The sequence below is a fragment of the Alligator sinensis genome, unplaced genomic scaffold (genome assembly GCF_000455745.1).
Source record: "Alligator sinensis unplaced genomic scaffold, ASM45574v1 scaffold647_2, whole genome shotgun sequence".
NCBI classification, from domain to species: Eukaryota; Metazoa; Chordata; order Crocodylia; family Alligatoridae; genus Alligator; species Alligator sinensis.
In genome coordinates, this window is record NW_005841832.1 from 4,183,020 (window position 1) to 4,198,726 (window position 15,707).

The following is a 15,707-nucleotide window of genomic DNA, read 5'->3' on the forward strand; positions in this document are numbered from 1 at the left end:
GTGGGGGGACCAACCTTTTTGGCAGGTGTGCTACAAATTAGCCCCATGCTGTCCCCGTGTGACACTCTGATCCCCTTCCTTTGCCCAATCTGCTGCTCCAATTTTTGCTCTTGACTCTGTGCTTGCTGCTTGATCTGCTGCTCTGCTTTCCATTTTCTGCCCTGTGTCTGTGCTGAAGTGTCCTTCTGCCTGATCTTCTGTTCTGCATTCTGCTCCTTATCCTACCTGCTGCTATGCTGCCTGTCCTCCCCCACAATTTGCCACATGCCCCACACGGACGCTGCCCACACTCGTGGCATCCATGACAAAGTTTGGCCAACTCTGCTCTAGAACAGCAATTCAGGTAACAGCTGTGCTCTAGTCCACTACCTCCAGGCAGAGCAGCCCATCCAATTCTGTGAATAGTGATGAACACTACAGAGTCCTGGAGCCACATAGATGTACTACAGCCTTCGAGACCAAGAGCAACAGTCCTAAAGTACTGCAGCCTTCTAGAGCTGCAGCCCAGAATACTGCAGCCTTCTAGAGCAACGATCCTCAAACACTGCTGGAGTCTGCAGCAACAATGCAAAATACTGCACCTGTTGAGACCAATGACCCCCAATGGTGCACCTTTCTAGAGCAATGTCCCTGAAACACTGACATGTTCTAGAGTGGAAATAAAACACACAGAAGCATCCTAGGGCAGTGGTAAATAATACTGCAGCCTGCTAAAGCAACCATTCTTAGATACTCCTGCACTCTAGAACAATTACTAGAATACTGAAGGCTTTTAGAGCATCAACCCTATCATACTATAGCCTTCTGGAGAAGTCTCTAAAAATACTATGGCCTTTTACAGCAATGATCCATACCGCTGTAGTATTCTAAAACAACCACCTTAAATACTGCTGTGGTCTACAGCAAGGGTCCAAAATGCTGTATGATTTGAGAGAAAATGCCCTGAAATGCCGAGGTGCCCTCAAGCAGAATGGTGGCATTCTAGAATGGGAGCGAGAAGCATGGCCTCCAAGTCAACTTCTTGGGCTTCAAATGCTGGAGGCTGCAAGTGTGAGAGGAACAGAGGAAAAAACCTTGGCTATGCCTTGCTCACTCTTGATTTCAGCCCCTGCTGTCTGGCCCTGCATGACACAGGAGACTGGGCAAGACGAACCTATGGGCTTGATCCACTAAATGACAGCTATTAGATTTTCAACTTTTATTCATTTGTGAATCCCAAAAAAATGTCCAATGGAGGTGTGGACCACTTTGAATTGTAAGTCTTGGGTATTCACGTACTTTTAAATGATCATAATCATCTTTCACAGACCCCTGAAACAGTCTGCAGACCCCCAGGAGTCTGTAGATCACAGGTTAAAAACCACTGTTCTACAGCAACAACTCCAAGCAGAGCTGTATTTTAGTGAAACAATTCCAATACACAGCAGGAAGTTCAAGTAACCCCAAACACTGCAGAATAATACTGGGGTGGGGAATCACCCTAATATTTCACAGTGTTCAAGAGCCATGAGGCTAACACATGCCATTCATTTCTAGAGCAAAATCCCCACACCCTGCTGCATTCTAGAGCAATGAGCTAAAAGGCTACTGGACTGAAAGGTTGTGGTGTTCTAGAGCAGTTGTTCTCAACCTTTTTTTGTACCAGGACCCATTCGTAAACATTGATGGCCAGTCCCAACCCAGTGCCCCTCATTCCTGACTCACTGCCTCCCACCCCCAGGCCCCAGCCCCTCAGTGTGTGGGGTGGAGGGGGAGCTACGGGAGGCCCCAAGCAGCCCCTTGAAGGCTGGAACTCTGCTATCCTGCAAGGGAAAAGCCACCGTTTCCCATGTTTTTCTCCTTTAAAAGAGAATCCATTTTTAAAGTTTGTTGATCCATTTTTTAAAGTTTGTTTGTGACCCTTTCATATATTCTTGTGACTCACTTTTGGGTCGTGACCCACAGGTTGAGAAACATTGATCTAAAGGAAACACTACACATACACTACTGACCTTTAAGTCCACATGCAACAACACTGTGGAATCACAACACTAAAAAAATCATGATTTTTGGGAGTGCTGACTTAACAGCTGGCATTACTCTAGAGCAGTGGCTTTCAACCTGTGGTCTGTGGACCCTGGGATCTGCGAAAGATGACTATGATCAATCAAAAGTATATCAATACCCACACTTACAGTTCGAAGGGGTCTGCACCTCCATTCAAAATTTCCAAAGGCATCCGCAAATGAAAAAAGGTTGAAAACCATTGATCTAGAGGTACAAGCACTTCAGTAATGTGATAGCCCCTAGTATGCTGACAACTGTGTGGAGCTGGGGGAGTACTTTTATAAAATGGTGGGGTGGGGGGGCGTGGATCTTCCAGTGACGTGTAAAACCTACCTAGAGGAAAAGCCAGAGAGGACTGGAACATCAGAGCTGAAAAAAAGTCAGACCCCAAAACTGAAGCATGCCAAAAGAACAAAGTTGGCCAGGCCCAAAGTACCAGAGATCAGGGGTTACTCTTCTTCTTTTACACAGAGGAAACTGAGGCCCAGAGAGACACAGGGACCAGCCGACGGTCACACAGAGAGTGTATGTGTAAGCCAGGGAGTGAACCCCAGCATCCTGAGCCCAGGCCAAGGACTTTACCACAGCTCCTCTGCAACACTATCCTGTGGAGGTGTCAGTCTTGGGGTCTGCACCCTGGAGGGCTCCGCAAGCTAGAGGGATGCAAGGAGGGAAATCCATAATGACTGGGAGGGGATAGGGAGAGAGAAGCAATTTAAAGGAACAGCTGCCTTGGGGTTGCCATGGCAATGACACCATGAAGCTAGAAACCCCCAGCCCTACACACAGACACACGCGCATGCACATACACACACAACCCTCTCCCCTACCATGACATGAGGGGCCAGCAGAGCAGCACCCCCACCCCTGGGCCCTCATGCCCCTTTCCTGCCCCACTCCTATCTGCCTCCTTCCTCCCATCTTCTCACGCTGCGTCCCCCTCCCCATCTTCTCCCCACCCCATTCTCACCCCCACACCCCCTTCTCCTATTCTCCTTGTCATGCTACTTCCTCCCCCTGCAAAGTCCTCCACTGTTTCCCCAGCAACAGCCCTCCCACCCCTGCCCCCTGCTCCCCCCAGCCCTCCCCTGCCTCTGCCGCACAGTGGCAGGCGGGCGCTGCAACTCCAACCCTGGGCAAGCATCCGAAGGACCAGGCCCAGCATGTCGCCATGGTGACTGCTAGTGCCTGCCGTGCAGGATGGAGGCCCGGCTGCTGCACCATTGCCAGCATCCTCCCACACAGCCACACAGCTGAGGCCTGCCCACCTCCACGCAGGGAAACCGAGGCACGGGACTGCAAAGGAGCGTAGCACAGACCCAGGAGTCCTGGTTCCCAGCCCCACTGCTCTAACCCCCCAGGTCCCAGGGGGAGATAAAAGCCAGGTGTCCTGGCTCCCAGTCCCCCTGCTCTATCCCACCAGACCCCACTCCCCTCCCAGAGCTGAGGCAGAACCCAGGAGTCCTGGCTCCCACCCCCTACTCTAGCCCCCCAGGTCCCAATGTGGGGATAGAACCCAGGCATTCTGGCTTCCAACCTTACTGTTCTAATGCACTACAAAGCCCAGGAGTCCTAATCCACAGGGGACAATTCCCCCCACCCCAGCTACAGGTTCCCTGGAAAGCAAAAGGCATGGCCCTGCCCTGTTCCCCAAGGGGTGAGAGATGCCCCAGAATCAGGGTGAGGGGTACCTGGAAGTCCCACGCACAGAGATGGAGCTGGGGGAAAAGGGACAGGAGCAGGGGAGAGGGTGAGAGGGGATGAGGATAGAGGCTTGAAGTCAGGGCTTTCAGACTAGAGACTGATGTGCCAAGCGGGACGGATGGGAAGGTGGAGGGGCATGCAGTGGCTTGAACAGGAGGCACGCAGATGGCCGCGTGGGATGGACAGACAGACAGACTGCAGGGCCGGGGCCCTGGTGTGTTTGAAATCCAGTTTATTGAAGTCATTTTGAGTTCTATTTACATATCGTACAGCATACCTTCAGGGGAAAGGGAGCCCAGTGCCCCATAGGGACCCCAGTCGCCTGTCGGGCTGAAGGAAGGGGCCCAGGTGGCTACAAAGGAAAGTCTGGCAATAAAAACAGGAGCCCTATCAGTTATCAGGTTATAATGCACTCCCACCCCCACCCGCCCCTTTCCCCGCCCTACCGCAAGCCCCCAACCTACAATGCAAACTAAGAAAATAGGCATTGCCTCCCCCTCCCCCAGGTCTCCCCTCAGCATTTCTGCCAAGCTGATGCCTACCCCACAGGCTACTGGAGTCCACTGTGCACCAAGGGGGGCATAGAAAGTTAACTCCTTCATTCCCATAATCCCTAAATGCTCACCATGACCTCCCCCATTGATCCACTGGGGTTGGAGGGGCAACAGCCCTAGATTAACTCTTTCATTGCCATGTCCCCTCAACATTCTCCTGGGATGATCCTAGGGACGGGAAAGGAAAGGGCCAATCTTTTACCCCTGCACAGCCAATCACTGGCTCAGTCCATGGCTTGGGTGCACCCAGAAGCCTTGCAAAACCAGGAGCTGCTACACCCAGTCTTTTCCCTACCCACCCCGCCAGATGCCACTCATTCTAGTGCAGAACAGGGCATAGCTGGGGGCAGGGGAGTTAAGGTCCTGTTAATTACTATTTCCCACCCCCATTCTTGCTTGGAAATTGTGATGCTCCTGAATTCACTCTTGCCCCAGAATCACCTGGTCCTCTAAGGGAGAGGCACAGGGTCTCTTGGCCTGACGTTCAGTCCCTTCCCTTGTTTTAACTGACCAGAGCCAGTCCCCTACCAGAGCTGGGATACAACCTAGAAGTCCTGACTCCCATCCTGTCTTGCCTTAACCCACCAGACCCCACTACTCTCCTAACTCACCTTTCTATTCTGGGTTGTATTTAATGCATAGTAGAGAACTTAATACCAAAGGAGGAGGTTGACAGGACTCCTGGGTTCATCATGCTAATCAGACTGCCCTCCTCCACACCATCTCCCCACCACTTTCCTTGCCCCTCTTTTCCAGGCACAGAAAAGTTAAAACCCCAGAGGGATTCCTGCATTACTGTGCCCATTGCAGAGGGAGATGGGATGGGGGGGCGGGGAGGTGAGTTGTCACCTTGGGGGCTATTAGATATGGGTTGAAGTTCACCTGAAAGAGGGAAGCACCTGGGTTTGGACCTCCAGGTCTGGGTTCCCCTAAGGGGGAGGGCAGGATTGGAAGCCTGGATCAGCAACACAAAAATACAAATCCAGGCCTACTGCCTTTTGTGCTAGAAAGAGCCCTGCCACCAGGTGGCAGCAGTAGGAGGCTGTTATCTCCTGTGTGGACCAGCCACAAGGAAGGACAGGGGAGAGAAGTGGCCTGTGGCAGGTCACAAGGCCTACAGCTGCTCAGAAAATGAGGACAAGCAGGAATAGCCCAATGTAGCATCACCCCCAGACTTTGACAGGGCCGAGGCCAAATCCTGATCTCAGCTCTGCTAGGTCCATCTGGAGTCAATCTGGAGTCACTCCCCCCTGCTCTCCAACTCTTGACAGCTGGATAGACTGCAGCTGAGTCTGAGAAGAGGGACTGTGAGGATAGAGACCCATTGCTCTGTCAACAGGAGGAGCAGGTACTCTTCCAGGCCCCTCTCCTCCTGCTGCCCCTCCAGAACTCTCCCCCACCTCATGCCCCAACCCCATCCCCTTCCAGAAACCCTTCCCCATGCTGTCCCACACAGGAATGCTGTCTCCATTGCAGTCTCCCCATGTATCATAACCCCGCAACTGCTACCAGCAGAAAATGGGGGAGGAATTGTCCCCTGGCCTGGCAAGGAGAGATGTTTTTGGAGTAAGAGAATCTGAGTCCCTGAGGCTGTGGGGTGTTGGGAAACTCACAGTGCCAGAAGCCCCCTACACTGGTTTGAAGAGCTGGAATTTCCATCTGGGGCACTGCAATGAGGAAGCTCACAGCATAAGAAACTTCCAGGTTGCTACTATTGTGGGGAAGCTCACCACATCAGAGAACATGTGTGCAGATAACCTTGCCAGAGGAGTCCAGGAAAGATACACTGACTTCACCCACCTATGTCAGGGCATTAGGGACAGGATTAGCAGTGCCTGGACAGCAGGGGGTCCTGCACAGGCCCAGCTGGGGTACATGTTGACCCCCTACCTGCCCCTGCTGCCCTACCCCTAGTGCCCCAGGCCATATCCTTATAACCCCTTGCACTCCTCCCCCCATCCCTCTCCCCTCCTTTTTCTTTTGCTCTCCTTTATATCACCTTCTCTCCCTTGGGCTCTCTCTCCTCCACAGGCTGTATTTCCACCTTCCTCTGCTGCTACAAAGGCAACATGCTCCTCCTTCACTCACACAGTCACTGCAGTGAAAGAAATTCCAGCCTGGGAGACCCCTTCCCCCCTCTTCCCACTACCAATATGGGGAAATGACTAAGACAGAAAGAAAAAAAAAAAGGAAGAATGTCCAGAAATTGGTATGAAAACAAATGGCAAAGAAAGAACGAATGAAAAAGAAAGCAGAAGAGAAAATGCAGAGAGAGGAAAAAAAGACAAAAGAAGGAAAGAACTTGCACATTTTGCAACAGAGCAGTGAAAGAAAGAAAATGCAGAGGAAGGAAAAATGAATGAACAAATGAATGAATGAAAGAAGCTGGAAAAGAATCAGAAAAAAGAAACAGAAAAAGGAGGACACAGAAGCAGAGCCCAGAGGCAGCCATTCTGCAAGTGGCTTACAATGGCCATCACCGGCAGCCCAGGGCCCTGTGAACACCCACATGGAGGAGTTGTGGCTGCAGGGCACACACTTCACAATAAAGTCTTGGCTTCTTTAAATGTTCTTCAGCATCAGGAAGACATAGAAAAGGGGCCGGGACCCGGAGTCTGTGCTCAGAGGAGTGGGTGGTCTCGTACGATGAGGCATTGTTGGCCAAAAGACACATTTGCTTTAGGCCTCTCCTTGGCATCTGTTTCCATCCCCCTCAGCCCCATAATTTGTCTCTTGTTTCAAGTTTCTTTTCATGCGGAAAAAAGTTGCCCACTGCTCTTTGCTCCCAGTCTACTCTGGGTTCACACTTGTAGCTGCAGCTTTCCCAACATCCACCCCAGAGGCTGCAGTTTGCTTAGGAAACAAAAAAGGTGTTGGTGGGGAACTGGGAAATGAGGGTAAGGGACTTGCGGGGCAACACAGAAAATGGCTAATACACAACTTCCTGTTGGGAGTCGACCACTGTGGGGTGAGTGGCAAGATGCTGGCAGAATTACTGCCTGTCAGGACCTGGGAGAAATGGCCTGTCAGGATCCAGGAAAGGGAAGGGGACACTGATGCAATAGCCACCAGAATGGCAGGTGAGCAGTTTTCTGTCAGGGGTGGCCATTGAGCAACAGATGAAATGATAAAGGGAGATACGATACGAGGGAAAGGGACTAGTGTGACAAAAGAAGAACAGTGGAGAAGTAGCTTCCTGTCAGGGTAGGCTGTTATGAGGCAAACAAAGATGGCAGGACAGCCACTCCCTGCCAGAATCCATGGCTGTCTCAGTGACAACCAAAATGGCTGACAGGGTGACTTTTCTGTCAGGATCTGTGACAGTTCTCCTATGACAACCAAAATGGCTGACAGGGAGACTTCCTGTCAGATGTCTGCCTGTCTTCCCACAACAACCAAAATAGCTGTTGGAGCAAATTCCTGTCAGGATTCCCACCATCTTCCCACAACAAACAATACGACTGTTAGGATTCCTGCCACATTGGGGCAGACGGGGTAAACCTCTCCCCTCCTCCACCCAACATCTCCCTGCAACTGGGAGACACCTCCCAGGATGGTGTGGAGGCAATGACAAAGGGGAGCCATCTCGATGCAGTGACTATCACTGCATCGCCCAGCTGGGGATGGGCAGGGGGCAGTTTGGGGGTTGGGGGCAGCCAGCAGTCTCTGGGGACGGCCCAATAGGCAGTCTAGCAGGGCGAGGTGGATATGTGCATGTGGTCAGGGTACTTGATGGCAGGCGGGTAGTTCTGGGTCATCTGGATGGAGACGTCACTGGAGATGTCAGAGGGGCTGCGCCCACGGTGCCAGGCCTCAGGGTGCAGGAACTGGCCTGAGTAGTCAGAGCAGTCGCTGAGGCGTGGGCGGTAGAAGGCTGGATGTGGACGGTACATCTCCTCCTCCGCGTACCGCTTGGTGAACAAGTACACAGACATCACACCGGCACCCTGCGAGGGGACACAACATTAAGAGAAGTGGGGAAGGAGTGGGGCCAGAGGAGAAGGAGACAATACGGTGTTGCAGCCTCCACGCCATACACTGCTAGGTCCCATTTTTGGCAAACCCTTTTCTGGCCCCTCTTCCATGGTCCCTCTTCAACCCCAAGCAGAGCTCAAACCCTAGTCCTATGACTCCAGGCTCCAAGCAAAGGGATCCTGGAGTGGTGGGCTGGCCACCAGGGGAAGCCACAGCTACCAGAGGAAGCCACCCACCAGGGGTCAGCCACAGAACCCCAGCAGTTTGAATCTCTGTCCCTTACCTCCATCTCCATGTGGAGATGGAGGTATCTCCACAGGGAGGGTTCCCCCCACCCCATTCCTTCAGCCTTGGTTAAGGCTCATTAATTCTAACTCATAATTAGGGGGGAACAAAAGTGTGACTTCCCAAACTGGCCAAAATCACTGAAGTCACAGGTCATTTAGGAATGACCAGGAGTCCCAGTTCCTATCATCCTCATACTAAGCCACAAGATCTCCAAGTTCCCTCCTAGAGCTGGGAGCCATCTACCCCTTTTCCACCCTGGTCCCTGGTAGGATAGCACTGGGTTGAGCCCATGTGTGTGTGTGCGTGCATACGTGCTCCACTGGCCTCTGCATGAAGCCATCTGCCCTGTATCTGAACCCTGATGCAACACCCATACAGGGGGGATTCTCCCTCACTCACACTGTAGTCCCAGGGGCAGGAGTTCAGGTCTCAAGGGAGGCAGCACACGCCTGGAAGGGGCTTGCAAGGGTAGACATAACTTTTTGGGGTGCTAGGGCACAAACCTCTTTGAGGAGGAAGGAGGAGGCGGCAAAGGCAAAGGACCAGCCATAGCGGTAGTGGAAGTACTGCTCAGACCCGCTGGGGCGGTTCATCACCTCATCGTTGATGCTGGAGATGTAAAGAACCAGGCCAACCACCAGTGACAGACCTGTGGGAGACCAGGCACAGTCAGCTCCTGGGCCACAGCTGCCTCTGGGTTGCTTAAACAGGGAACCCTCGCAGGGCACCAATGCATAAGGTGCTTAGATGCAGCCACCTCTGGGGTGGGACATATCAGGAGCTGATTATTACACAGGGACCCCTCAGCCAGCAGTGAGTTGCAACCGCCTCTGGGATGCAGTGTTATTTAACAGTAACATGAAAGAATTGATGGAAATTTCAGACAGGAAGTCAAAGTGAATTCTGCACCAAACCAAAAGTTTAGGTGGGATTTTAGAAGACACTAGCCTGAAAAAAAGGAGCACCCCCTCCCCTCACCATGCTGCCAGGAATGAAGAAGTAGCCTAGTATCTCCTTTTCCTCCCCTGCCCTGCTCCCCATGGTGCTTCACACCAAAACGCCCAACCCACTCCCCTTAGTATAACATCCCCCTCAAAAAAGCCCTCAGCCCCCTTCCTGCTCCCTCACCAGAGAGGATGAAGAAGATTCCCGAGACGAAGGCCAGGATGGTTCTTTGGGGCCGGATGTGTCCGATGTTGCTGATGACGAAGGCCGTGAAGACGAGGAAGAGGCTGACCATGGGGAAGGGTGTGGCCGTACGAACAGTCTCTGGGGGACCAGACATGGTCAGATGGGACCCCACAGAGTCCCAGCCCCTGTCTCCCAGCACACCCTGACCATCAAGACAGACTAAAGGCAGCCTCATGGGAGCCCCATATCCCCCACACACCCTGACACATGCACGCGCACACACATCATTTGTCCAGAGACACATACACACTAGTTTCATCGCTGCCCTAAACGCCACAAACACCTCCCAAACACACATGCACACACCAGTTCCTAAGATACTCAGACACTTTACTGGTGCCCTAAAATCCACACACACTTCACCAACACCCCAATACACACACAGCCCCCTTAGAATCATGGCTGCCCCTGAGTCCCACACACATCACCCCCCAACATCCTGCAGGCACCCCAAAATGAGCCAGACACATTCACACCTCCCAATGACAGGCCCACCCCCACTGGTTGTGAGAAGAAGAACCCCATCCAACCCCCCCTGCATCCCAGTAGGAGTTACCTTGACTTCCCTGTTGTACATACCTCTACTGTGCGCCACACCCCTATCATCCCTTTGACACCCATGCATCTACACATGCCTATGCATACTCCTGCCCCCACCACCTCTCAGTACAGCCACACTTTGATATACATGTACCCCTACAGGTACAGCTCCTTCAGTACCTACCCCCAATGCACACCAACAGCACCCCAACACAGAGATACTTCCTACCACAAGCACAAGCTGCATACACACACTGATCATCTCCAAGCGCCTGAGAATGCAGGTGGCAAACACAGACCATTGCTGCAGGCTCACCCTGAAAGCGCAAAGGGGGTCAGCTCTAACTGCATCCAGTAGGGGGTGGTATGGCACACACATCTACATGCACACGAACACATGCACACACATGCTCTCTCTCTCACACAAACACACACAGCATATCCCCTCTCCCCCCTTCCACACTGCTCCATGGTTAGGTCACTGCACCCCCAGGCCACAAATCTACCCCCAAAACCCTTTTTCTGCCTGCTGATGGCTCCCAGAGTCTGTTGGCTGAATTTTAACTAAGCACTGCTCTGTACCACTCCCAGCTCCAAGCATGGCACAGCCTATTAGCCTGGTTGGGTCACAGCTGAAACACTGTTCTCCCCATGTGCAACCTCTTACTTGAACACATTGCTTGCTGCCCCCCACTCCCCAAACACCTTTCCGCCCAGGGTGGTGTAAAGGGTGCTACACTTACTCAGGATGTTCTCTGTGTTTTCAGTCACCAGATTGACTTCAGGCTCCAGGAAGTACTCGGATGCCACACATCGGCCCTTCTCCCGACCTGCGGTGGAAGAGAGAGAGGTCATGAGGCAGGCATCAGGGGTTCACAGCTGGGACACTACCATACAGAAGCCTGGGTTCTAAAAAGTCCCTAGCTAAGGGCACTACTGTGGGGAGACCTGCAGCATGGTAGCCCCCAGCTAGGTACCGCTGGAGGGAAGCTCACAGCACCAGAGTCCTTGCCTGGGTACTGTTGGGGAAGACTGCAGTGCTGGAGCCAGTGGCTGGCCACTGTTGTGGAGAAGCTCACAGCCATGAGAGTCCCTGGCTGGGGGACACTGCTGTAAAGAGGATCATAACACCAGAAATTCCCTGCTGGGGACATTGCTGTAGTGAACCTTTCAATGCCAGGAAGTACCCAATGGTGATAATCCCAGAAAGGAAGCTCACAACACCAGGGAATCCCCAGCAGATGCACTGCTGGGGGGGGAAGTCACAGCACTAGTGGGGAGTCTCTGGCTGGGGGCACTGCTGGGGGGAAGCTCACAGCACACACCAGCAAAGAAGCAGACCCTCCAGAGCCCAGCATGCAGCGCCATCTTGATCTCAGTGGTCTGGTTCTGCTGCAGCACGATGCCCTCCTCCATGTACAGCCAGTAGTCGGTGCTGACGGCGATGCCCACGAGCAGGAGCCCGCACGCCCCAAACACGCTACTGAGCAGCGTCAGCGCCCGACTGCTACAGTTACTCATCCTAGGGGCCGGGGGGCGCCGAGCGCAGCACAAGGACCTGGGGGTGTAGAGCATGACTGTCACCACCCTGCTGGGGCCCCTGCCCTCCCACAGCTGGGATGCAACCCAGGAGTCCTGGCCCCCAGCCCCCTGCTCCAACCCAGCAGCCCCCACTCCCCTCCTGGAACTGGGATGGAACCCAGGAGTCCTGGCCCCTAGTACGCCTCATTGTGACTGGCCTCCCCAGCCTCACGATGCAGCGTGCAGGGGGCTTGGGGGGGCAGGAGGGGGAAGGTTGTAGGGAGGTTGGAGAGGCTGTGGGCACAGGCAGGGGTCTCGCAGCTCCTCAGCTGGGTTCAAAACAAACCAGTGATCCCAGGAGACCCCACAACAGTCCCCTACACAACCTGAGACACCTGCCCCCACACCCTAGTCACACCGCCTGACACATTTCCAGGCCCTGCCCCAACACGGCAGTGGTCCCCAGGGACCCTATGACAACAGCCCACGTGACCGGCGAAGCCTGGCCATCACACGCCAGCCACCCTGGGACATCCTGCCTCCATACACCAGCCATGCCCAGAGCCTTGCTCAGTCCACGGCCCTGTGGGCTCCCCCCACCTCTATGCTCTGCACTCGGTCTGTGCAGTCTCCTGCATCCTGTGTCCACCTCCCCCACCCCCCATACCATACAAGCAAGTGCCTCCCCAAGGCAGACAGGCCCTGGGGTGTCCTCATACCTACCGATTCCCTTGCCCCACGCACCATGCAATCCCCACCCCGACATGGCCCCTGGACCATCCTGGTTGCTGGCCCCTTTATCCTGCCACCAGGGTCCCCCTGTCCAACCCCCTCTCCGCAGGATCTCCCCCCACACTCACACCAGGCCAGTTCCCCCCTTACCCCTCACGCCGAATCCCTCAACCATCGCACAGGACCCCCCCACTCCCTCCACCGCGCAGCCTCCTTACCATCACCTGGAGGGATCCCTCCCCTCCCCCCTACATCACCACAGCGCAGCATCCTCCTGCCCACCAGCATAGGATCCTCCCGCATTGTGCAGTCCTTGTCCCCACCCCCGCCACCCCAAACCCCTCAGCCTCGCATCCCGTATTGTAGGACAGCAGGCCCCAGACACCCCCCAGCCCACGCATGGACAGCACAACAACACCCAGCACCACAGTTACAGCCCACCGCGGCACAATGCACACAGGCCGCACTGCTGGCACCCACTCCCAGCACCCACTGCATTACAACGCATGGACTGGCCACTGCCAGCGCTCACAAACACGACAACACAGAGGCAGACACACGGGGACACGTCCCGCGCTACATCACAACACACAGGGGCAGCATCCATGTGCAACAGACACTAAAATACAGCCCGCACCGCATAGCAGGGGGGAGTGTGACAGCACACTGTCACACCACACATGCTGCTTCACAAACACAGCGCGCTGACAACATGCACTTGCACAACACACATCCTGCCAGAACACACCAGTCACTCAGAGACACCTTGCTGAGACACAAAGTCCAGTGATGACAACACACACTAACAACAGAAATAAACCCACGCCAACACAACACACAAGCCTAACACAAACACACCCAGTATACAATGAGAGTAAATACACTAGTACAATACACCCACACACATGCCAACACAACACATCCAGGATGGAATCACACACACACACACACAGAGGCATGGAAGGAACTTAAAGATAGATACAGCACTAACAAAAAATGGACACAACACACAACCTACTGGATACAACAAAACTAAATAATGCAGAGGGACATGAACACAGGAACACAACACACACAATAACCACACACCGTACTGCACATAGCACACACAAATACACAATGTCACACATTAGCACAACACACAAAGGCACACTACCAAAGCAAGCACACAATATCCCAAGCACAACAGCACTGAACAATATATACAATCCCACACAATTTACCTAAGAGAGCTGCACAAACTAAACACACACAGGGGCGCCAAAGAACACATAATAGCACAAGACACAGATACAGTCTACTGTGCATAATAGCTGCAAGCAACATACACACACACAATGAACTGTATACAGCAAGACTAGATACTGCATGCGCACACACATTCAGGGGCACTAAAGAACACCCCATGAACCAACACAACACCTTCACTCATACAAAGCATACACAGTATACTGTATATAGCAGCTGCAAGCAAGGCATTCTCTCTCTCTCCCTCCCTCTTTATATCTACCCTTGCATTAGAAAATGGGTTGGGAAAAAATGCAGAATATAAGTCACCTGCAAGCCTCAGGGACAGAACAGCACAAAGCGGCCTAGTGAGGACTGATGGACACACAGGCATACACACACAGCAGGGGACAGCACTACATATACATAGTTACACATACACACACACAGATCTACACAAACATAAGCACATAGCAGACTACATGCCAGGAGTCAGTCTCCCTCTAGCGCACAAGCACACACAGAATTACACGCTGACCTCTCCTCTGTACCTATATGTGTACACAATAACACATGTTGTGTCACGCTCTCGTGCACATGGTCACACACAGTTCCCTCTTATGTCAAAAACATGTACACCATCACATAAGTTTTGTGGCACACACACATGAACATGGTCACATATGTACGTACAAGCACACAGAGATATGCACTGTGACACATACATCTCTCCCACTGATACATATATAGTCACACATGCAAATGCAGAGCCACACAGAGACTCACACAGTTCTTTCACATACATGTGTGCACATGTGAGGACACAGTCTCTCACACAACTTTTCTTTCATACATGAACCTCCCAACACAGGAAAGCCAGCACACCTATATATGCACCCTCACTTGCAGACACACACCAACTCAAACACACATGTACACACATATGCTTTTGCATTTGCACATATATATACACACACTCATGTATGTATGACTGTACACCAACATGCATTTGTTTGCATGCTCTCAACGCACATGGATACCCACAAAGATACACTTCTGTGCACTCTCAAACAGATGCACAGTCACACACATGCAGCCAGGTGCATGGAAGCATGTGCACTTGCAATGGCACATATGCAGATGCACATCCACATGCTTGCACACCCACACATATCTATACACTCACATATACAGGTGCAAGTGCACACATACTTGCACAAACACACTCCCCACACATGTGCCTACAAGCTCCCAAACAGGCTTGCACACATCCACACTGTGGCACATTTACACACTCCCACACCCATGCTTGCACACTTACACACCTTCACACCCATGCACTCTCACAGCTACCCAAACACACACCCATCCATGCTCCCGCACACCCATGCTTACATGTATCCACACTCTTACACATCTGTACACACATCCACGCTCCCACACATCCACTGGTATACATGTACTTGTACACATCCAGGCTCTCTCACATATATACACACAAGTCCTCTTGCACACAGACATTCACATACCACCAGGATTACACACACGAGCACACCACCAGGCTTATACACTCCTGCACTCTTGCGCGCACACACGCACACACACACAACCAGACTTGCAGTCCTGCACTCTTGCGCACATACACAACCAGGCTCACAGACTCCTGGACTCTTGCATGCACACACACACACATACAGCCCGGGTCGCACACACCTGCACTCGTGCACACACCCGTACACACTCATAGCTAGGCTCTCACGCGCGCGCGCGCACACATACAACCAGACTCGCGCGCGCACACGTACACACACACACACCCGGCTCGCATACACCTGCATTCTTGCACGCACAAACACACCGGCTCGCGCGCGCACACGCCCGCCCGCGCCCCTGCCCCTGCGCGGGGCTCACCGGACACTCAGACGCGGG

At 53.0% G+C, this 15,707-nt stretch overlaps 1 protein-coding gene across 1 annotated transcript; it reads right to left on the reverse strand.

Annotated features, from left to right (window-relative positions):
* Positions 1-3,967: 3,967 nt before the first annotated feature.
* CACNG7 (calcium voltage-gated channel auxiliary subunit gamma 7) lies at positions 3,968-15,701 on the reverse strand. The gene is made up of 6 exons (XM_006014963.3): positions 15,690-15,701; positions 11,624-11,856; positions 11,042-11,128; positions 9,696-9,836; positions 9,071-9,216; positions 3,968-8,251 (listed from the first exon to the last, which is right to left on the reverse strand). The coding sequence occupies exons 2-6, from the start codon at positions 11,817-11,819 to the stop codon at positions 7,994-7,996; spliced, it is 828 nt and encodes a 275-aa protein (XP_006015025.1). The 5' UTR covers positions 11,820-11,856; positions 15,690-15,701; the 3' UTR covers positions 3,968-7,993.
* Between the last annotated feature and the right edge of the window lie 6 nt (positions 15,702-15,707).

Coding starts and splice junctions, on each gene's coding strand:
- CACNG7 (XM_006014963.3), bottom strand. CDS start 11,819: ATGAGTAACTGTAGCAGTCGGGCGCTGACGCTGCTCAGTAGCGTGTTT. Junction 9,837..11,041: donor AAACACAGAGAACATCCTGA/GTAAGTGTAGCA, acceptor CTGGTCCCCCAG/AGACTGTTCGTACGGCCACA. Junction 8,252..9,070: donor CCTCCTTCCTCCTCAAAGAG/GTTTGTGCCCTA, acceptor GTCCCCTCGCAG/GGTGCCGGTGTGATGTCTGT.